This window comes from Pteropus vampyrus, unplaced genomic scaffold (assembly GCF_000151845.1).
Source record: "Pteropus vampyrus isolate Shadow unplaced genomic scaffold, Pvam_2.0 Scaffold66, whole genome shotgun sequence".
NCBI lineage: Eukaryota > Metazoa > Chordata > Mammalia > Chiroptera > Pteropodidae > Pteropus > Pteropus vampyrus.
Genome location: NW_011888847.1, coordinates 686,919 through 695,188, shown reverse-complemented (window position 1 = coordinate 695,188; position 8,270 = coordinate 686,919). Strand labels below are relative to the sequence as shown.

The 8,270-nt window shown below is 39.3% G+C and overlaps 1 protein-coding gene across 2 annotated transcripts in view; it reads right to left on the bottom strand.

The window, feature by feature from the left end:
* Positions 1 to 8,270, bottom strand: part of FSHR (follicle stimulating hormone receptor) — a 160,742-nt gene that overhangs the window by 16,435 nt on the left and 136,037 nt on the right. The window contains exons 6-8 of one of the 2 annotated variants that reach the window (XM_011361293.1): positions 7,852 to 7,929; positions 2,885 to 2,953; positions 2,699 to 2,773 (exon numbers count right to left, since the gene is read on the bottom strand). In XM_011361293.1, coding sequence (XP_011359595.1) covers positions 2,699 to 2,773; positions 2,885 to 2,953; positions 7,852 to 7,929 — 222 coding nt within the window. The remainder of the gene's footprint in view (positions 1 to 2,698; positions 2,774 to 2,884; positions 2,954 to 7,851; positions 7,930 to 8,270) is intronic. The other variant, XM_011361294.1, reaches the window with a different exon arrangement.

Genomic DNA, 8,270 nt, shown 5'->3' with positions numbered 1-8,270 from the left:
AAGGAGACTAGCAATTACTATAGACTGGGTTTTTGGCCAGGATCTTGCACATATATCCTCATACATTGAGATGGAAAGATGTAGGAATGTATTGTCACTTTCTACACTTTTAGGTCATGGCAAGTTCTTCATAATTCCTTTGGATTTTCTGTAAATTTTATTTATTTTGGCCCGATATGTTCCTGTGATAAAAGGGGTGAAAAATAAATGGGCCTGTAACCCAAGGACCCTGCAGAACTGTTTATGGTGGTAACATCCCTCTTCTTGCCAGCATTTGTGGCAGGCAGCTGGGGGATTCAGGTGTGTGTGCTCTATTAAACGCTCCGATGGGACACATTGCGTATATTGTGCCTGGGCCTGGGACGTGCTTGTGCAGCCACAGAAGATATTTCTTTTTGCTGTGTGTACGTATCATTTACTAGTGCTCTTGGGCTGGGAGTCTGGTATTTATAATTATTTCCCCTTCTATTTTAGTTCACAGCCAATTGCAAGAAGCCTTACCGAATGACTTTTAGATGTTCAGTTAGACATATTTATGTACTTTAGGCAACATGAGATGGTGGGAATACATTAAATGTGAAGCAGGACACCTCGTTTCTGGTCCAAGCTCTGTGGCTTACAATGGCAGTGTGATCTTTTAGCATGCCGCTTTTCATTTCTGGCTCTGGTTTCCTCAGCTGGAAAATGAGCTATTTGGGGATCCTGTCCAACTTAAATATTCTCGGTAGCAGACAGTGGTTAAAGTACAATGACTTAATAGTATACCTGGTACAGGTCATGTATGGAAACCTACCCCATCACAGATATGTTCTGCCATAACAGATAGAGGTGCCTATTTAGGAACATTCAAAAGCCTTAGGACTTTTAGCTAAGTGAAACTGACCAACTGCTATTCTGGTGTTCAGAGACATCTTAGAGTCCTGAGTACTCTAAGAATAAGGAACATTAAGCATTACAAGTTCTAAGTAATTTGTCTATGAGAGTACATGAACTGTATGCCTGCACTCTCCATTTATTATGCCCTTGTCCTCCTTGGTACATAATAGCACACATCATGACCTGATATATTAAGATATGTATTTAGTTATTGTCTGACTCCTCAGTATGAGAATATAAGCTTTCTGCGAGGAAGAACTTTCTTTTGTTTCCTGTACTATTTTTGTGTGTGGCACAAGACTAACCCTTAAAAGCTATCTGTTCAATGACTAAATAAATAAATAAATAAATACATGTGCACACAATACATATATAATATTACTAAGCTTCCAGTAATATTAGAAAATAGGTATTATCGTTTTTGCCATTTTTGGGGGGAGAGGAAGCCATCGCTTAGCGAGGTGAAGGAACTGGTTCTAAACCTTGGTAGTTTGCTCTGGCACCTTTGCTTTAATCATGCTGGCAATTCCTCCTTTTGCTTATATTTCCTATCTCAAGCCAGGCATTCTGAAATAATCTTTGAACTTTTTTCTTCAAAGAGCCTAAGTCTCATGTATGGGTCACAACATACCCTTTATCATCAATAATAATCATTTTGAGAGTTTCTGCTCTACCCTATAGGGTCTAGTTTTAGAGATACGTAGGTTACAGCCTAAATGGGGAATATAAGCTTTTTGGTGAAAATGAAGTGATCTTGATAGATGGTAGGTAGGTAGGTAGATGGATGACCACACATGGTAGCTTATACTGACTCAAATAAGAGTACAGACTATTGGTTCCCAAATGCCTGAACTGACCTTAGGCAGCTACCTTAAGGTTTACATTATCTAGTAAACCTTTAGGTTTATTTGTATGCTATCTGTTTCTTTGTTCTCTATTTCTTCTTGCATCTGACTCCTTCTGGGTTCCTTTCTTCTTCCTCCAATAGATTTGTCAATAGAAATCTGTATAGGTCTTGCTTAGAGCCCAGGAAACCACATTTTCAAAAAACTCTTGCAGATTTGGGTCCCTGCAGCCAGGAAGGCTCTGGGAATCACAGGAGAAAGAATTCACTATTGGCTGTGGTTGTCCGGAAGGTGTGGGAGTTGGAATGACCCTTGTGGAAGGGCAGGGGCAGATGGGAAGAGAACAGGAAAATGTCACTCTTGGAGAGAAATAAAGATAAGGAAGCAGCGATAGGAGGAGAGGTGTTCGTGCAGGGCTATGAGGCATTAAATGCACCTTGAGAGATCTGGAATTGAGGCAGAGAAGATCCAAAAGTTAGTGTGTGTTGTATCTCATTGGCTTGAGGGAAACTCCTGGACACAAGAGAGTAAGGAAGAAGAACTATGCCTTCCCTATCAGGGAAGAGATATCTAGCAGAGTGGTTAAGAATCTGTACTGAGTCAGACCAGTTTGGTGTTAAATTTGCGCTCTAAAATTTGCACGACTTTGGGTGAGTTAGTTAACTCCTCCAGGGAAGCCAGTCTTTCCATCTCTAAAATGGGAATAATAGCTTCCACGACAGAGGTTATTATAAGGATTAAGTTAGAAAATGCATCTTAAGCTTTTAAAACACTGTGTGGGACCTGGTAAGTGCTCATTAAATGTTATTATTTTATTGGAAGTTAGAACATGGATCATCCCTAAATTGTTCCTATAAGTCTTTGCAGATGACCCAGATAAAAACTGACCTTAATTGCCAGCTTCGTCTTGAAGAGTCTCTGACTTCTAACTTATACATGTGGATCTCTTGCGCATAGTTATGGGGGAAGCTACTCACAGAATGACTGGTCCAGAGGCTCCCTGGAAAACATCATTAGGCAATTCTTCCAAATTATTGTTATCACTTAGATTCCTGGGGATGGAGTTGAGGAAAGAAGAAGGGAAACACAAAGCTATGTAAACATTGCTGTTGTAAGAGCCATTTCCCTCTAAATGGCCTGGAAGAATAGTCAGGGCTACTTACAGCTCATCTAGTTGTGTTCCATTGAATGCACAGTTGTGTATTTCTTGAATCCCATTCTTACTCAGCCATCTGAAATAAAAGGCCCATTAAAAAACCAATAATGTCGGATGCAAACAATACACGGTTTCATAATTGGAAGCATTGGAGCAAGGTCAGATAGCGCAGGTTAGTGGCATAAATAAAATGCCACCCTTCAGGCTCGAGGACAGGGATGGGAGGGAGACTGATTTATCACTGTATAACCTTTTGTAATGTTTGAAGTTTGCATTATGTGCATGTATTACCTATTCAGAGAAATAAATTATATTTAATTTTGAAAAGGCACACTTAGGCGTAGTAGCCTGGATCCCATAAGGTCTTTGCACATATCATTCATCTGCAGAGACGATACCATGAGGGGAACAAATGAAGATCTTTCTCCTCCTGAAGGACAGAAATCATAGAATTATAGGACAATTGTTTATAAAAGAACATTTTTGTATCATCTTTCTCTAAGGACTTAAGTCTCTTACCCATGCTCACCCACAGCAGCAGGTCTGGCTGTCATCAAAAAGTGATCTAATTAAGCTGTCGCACAACCTGAACGTCTCCTGTGACCCATTGGGACCTGGTTATTGGAGGTTTGTGGAGGTGTCTGTGGGTTAAGCCAGGAAGAGAAATCAATTACAGAGACTGTGGGCTGTGGCAGGGCAAGGTGGTGTGAGTGGGCATGGGAGGAGGCTCTGGGGGTGATAGGGGTTGGATGTGAAGCAGTCATCCTGATTGCGCAAAGAAGGTCAGTAAGCAGGTTTGCCTGGACAGGAGAGCCCAAGGACACCTTGGGCTGACAACTGTGCATTGCTGTGCTCCTGGATGGATCTGAAAACAAAAACAGAAATCCAGGGTCGGGAGAGCTTAGCCCCAAGAGCCTTTAACCACCTGCTCTTGATTTGCTGCCAGGTTCTTTTCTCTGTTGGGCTTAGTGGGTTTACAAATAACATGGTTCAAAAGCCGACCCAAAGAAGCTCCTGTGTGCTCAAGACTGTATTTCCTAGACTGCATTGGATAGCTAGAAAATACTTAAAATCACAGAACAACTGTATGATTTTTTTTCTTCCTCCTGAAAGCTGATTTAGCTAAAAAATCCAGACAGGAGCAAGGTAAATCTTTTATAACATTAGCAACTAGTTGATGGGTTCTGATGGCCAAGAAGTTGCTATGCACCCTCCCCGCAATCCCACCTGCCCTGCACCTACCCATGAGAAAGCCTGTCCCAGGCACATCCAGCCACCTGACTCCTTTGTCAGCCTTTCCTCAGGTAGTTAGAGGTGTGCTAGAACAGCTAACCTGTGGGATGTGGATCCTCATGGGAGTTTTGGGTCAAACAGAGGGGTCAGCAAACTTTTTCTGTATAGGGCAAGATAGTAAATTTTAGATGTTGTGGACCAAGAGGCATAATGGAGGATACTATATAGATAATTTATATAGGTACTTATAAAAGAGTTTGCACAAATTTTGACCAAATTTAAAATATAATAGTAATAATTGAGTATAATTTTTTGGGGGTGAGGGGGCTATAGGTATACTATTAAAAAGAATGGAATTGTTTGCTTGTAATGGGGGGATAACATTTTGCTTAATTTAGGTTAGATGTTAATGTTTTTTATAATCAAAAGGTTCACTTGTAGAAACCAGCTCTAGCTCATGGGCCTTAGTTGGCTGACTCTTAATCTAACACAAGAGGTATGTAAATTCATACAATTTCATCCGCTTTTCTATAGACTAGATATTATATATATACTATATATATATATTTTTGGCATATATATGTCCTGAAAAAATATGTCACTATGATTAATAATATACAAACTAATTTAAAAGAATTATTGTATTCAAAGTAGCCCTTTGTCTTCATGGATTTTTGCAATCAACAAATACCATAAAATGGGGTGGTAGTGGTGGTGGCAATTTTTGATGTCTATAATAAATCATCATACAAAAACCAAATTATGTTCAGAACTCCTGCCCTGGGGTTTATGTTAGCTTGTCGGACTCTCAAACTAATAACACAAAGAAGCTAACATTTAGTAAGTATACTCTTAGTCTCTTAAGAGGGATAGTGCTGGTTTTAAAACCTGATGATGAAGATGATGACAATAACCTGGGCAGAGTGTCAGCTAAAGACTAACTGAATCATGGTTTTTCTTAATCTTTTGTGTCCCTAGTGTGTTCACTCAGTAGAGGCTCAGTAGGCTCCAGAAGCAGAGTCTGCCCTTAGCCCAAAGAATGAAGGTGCTAGAGGGACCTGGCCCATTAAATCTCATTGATGGGCAGGCAAGTGAAACAGAAGCCAACTGAGGAAGGGAAGAAACACACATGAAGTACAATCTCATTTCACTTTGTCTGAATTAGGCCTTTATGCTGGTTGGCTATAACTAGATGCGTTCCCCATTTGTAACCTCTGGTTGCACAGGCAGGGTGGGGGTGGGGAAGGGCTCAGAGGCCTCCACACAGTAGGCTTTTATTGCTCATTTCTCTCTGAGTCACTAGCCAAGTGTCTGATAATCCTTCATTGTTGGATGTATATGTATGTGTGTGTGTGTGTGTGTATAATGGGTGTGTATGTGTGTGTGTATATATGTACGTATGTGTACGTATGTAAGTAAGTAAGTAAGTAAATGAATGGGGTCTCAGGATTTCAAAAAATGCCAATGCATAGAAAACCTTTTCAGTCATCAGTGCCATTTTGCCATGCTTTTTTTTTTTTTTTTTTCCTGAGTGCCCTTTGATGTCTCCAGTGGGGGAAAGTGCTCCTGCATCCAGTTGTAACACCCAAACTAAGAACAATTGGAGTCTTAAGCTGTGTTGGTTGAGTATAGATTTTCTGATTCTATTATTTATAGATTAAGAACCATCTGAGGTTAAGAGCAATAGATTTTGTTCTCACAAATGTGAATATAACCTTTAGAGACGTGTCTGAAAAGTTTTGACTCTTAAGAAAGTGATCCTCTTTAGGAAAGTATGTTCTAAATTCTGGGGGACCACAGAGCATGCATGAATAGGAGTCAGAGAAGAACAGTTATGATCTGTAAATTTCTTCTGTAGGTTTAGGTTTGTAAGGGTCCATCATAAATTCTTTGTCAGGTTCTCTGTCTCTACTTAGGAAGAGGTAAGACTAGGAAGATCAGGATGCCTTCCCTTCTGTCTTATGTTCTGGACAAAAATGATGTATGTCAACACACAAAACTGTGAGAATGACATTAGGACCCTTCCGCTTAATTATACTTTTCTAGAAAAATATTCTGTTGATAAGTTTGCCATGTTTTAAGATTAACTAATTTTGAATCACTGTGTTTAAAAATGGCACATATGATTAGAGCAAGATTTCAAGAAGCACAAGGATCCAGGTATAACTGACTACATTGATCGCTAATCTTCTGCCTGTATGATGTAGCCCAGGAGTCCTTTAACTGTTGCATTTGTGTGTTACATCTATTCGGCCTATGTTATCAGATACTCACTAGTTTCCAAAAGCTCCTTTTGTATTTCTTCTCTTTCCTCCTTCTCTTCCTGGCCTTGATGATTCTGTTTCCTCTGCTTGCCTTTCGTCAGTGCTCTGGCAAAATCCCACTCATCTATTAAAGTCTCCTTTCTCAGCCTCATTTTCCTTATTTTTAACTTATCCTTCAGCCTCACCTCACAGGCCAGTCAGAATAAATTATTCTTTCTTTTTTCTTAGAGTAATTGTTTTTATTTTGCACGTTTAATTTTATTTGTGTTTTAGTTAATTTCTTTGGCTTTCCCATTCTCTCATACCTCCCACACCCCTATTAACTCATTGCAACACACACATACAAATTCCAAATATCATGAGCATACTAAATGAAAGGATTAGGTATTACCTATAATTTCTGTCCTAATACTGTGTACTCTGAATACATGCCTTCGATTTTCTTTTTCCCTTTAAACATCTAGTTCCTTTGCTAGTCTCTTTTAACCTTTTCCCTTGTTTTCTGTAATCAAATACTGTACTTAGGTTTTTTCTTTGACGACTTCATCTCTACTATTTCTCATTCCCTCTCTCTCTCCTTCTCCCTCTCCTCTCTCTTTGTCTCCCTCTCTCTCTTGCTGGGTCTCTGAATCATATTATTGCTTTGAAAAGGCTGAAAATTTTTTCCAGACTGGAACTTCCCTTTTGTACATAGTGGCATATAAACACATGCACACACACATACACACACACTTTAAAAATGCAACAATTTGTGAAATAGAAAGATAACATGCTTCCCTTACAGACGTAATTCCATTTATCAGTTCCCCAAATGTCATTCTGTTCATCTAACGTCTAAGGATCCCACAAACACTTGTGTAGCCCCTGGTGCCCTATTTCTTGGACATCTTGAGAAGTGGGTAAACTGCCACATAGGCTACTGGCACAAAAGATTACAAGGTAGTTCATTAATGACACAGAGTACATTAAAAACTTTTGCAAAAGGCAGAGGGAGTAACTCAAGCTCATTAAAAAACGTGGTTGTTCCAAGAAAATGAGAAGTCATATTACGCTCAGCATGGGGCTGAGCAGGAGCTGCTTGGCATAGTTATGAGGGAATATCCATATTTTCCTGGATTCAGCCTCCTTCCTGTCTTTTTCTTGGGGCAACAAAAGCCTTGCCAGGCAATAACTAGCTTTATTGATGCATGAGTTATTCTGTCCTTCGGAACAGATGTTGCATCACAGGAGACCATCATTCAAAGAGCAATTTTAAATACTTGAATCACACCACAGAATCATAAATTATTAACACGACTCCATGTTGTGATTCTGAAATGTAAAGATGGGAAATGAGAGAAAAAACACAGAACTAGGGAGAAATTTAAATGGTGAAATGCTGAAGTTACCCAAACAAAAAAGGACCATCCTATTACGAGAAAGATGATTAAATGAAAAGTCAAATGTTATCCCCACTCGGTTTTTTTCCTTTACTTACAGAATCATACTTTCAAAACTCAGCCCCACGAAAGAATTTCTTTCAACTGTGTGGATGTTTATGTTGTCTTGAATGTCTCTAGAAGAAAGTACAGACATGTTAGATATTTCTGTCAGTTCCAGTCATGTACCCTTCTCACATGTAGTTGACTTGGCAGGATGTGGTCTTTAGCTGAGGTAATGTTTAAAGAGTTGTTCTGAAGGATGATGAGTTCAGGGTTTGAGAAATAAGTGACATCTAATTTATTTTTAGTATATCAGTTATTAACAATGGAATTTTACACATGCAGTATCTACTCTCTGAAAGTTTTCTTAGCTAATTTCACTGTGTTAAGGTGCTAACATATTCACTTATTATCCTTGCTTCCACAGTTGGTGTCTGCTCAGTATGACAAAGACACTTAAGCCAACTTTTCATCT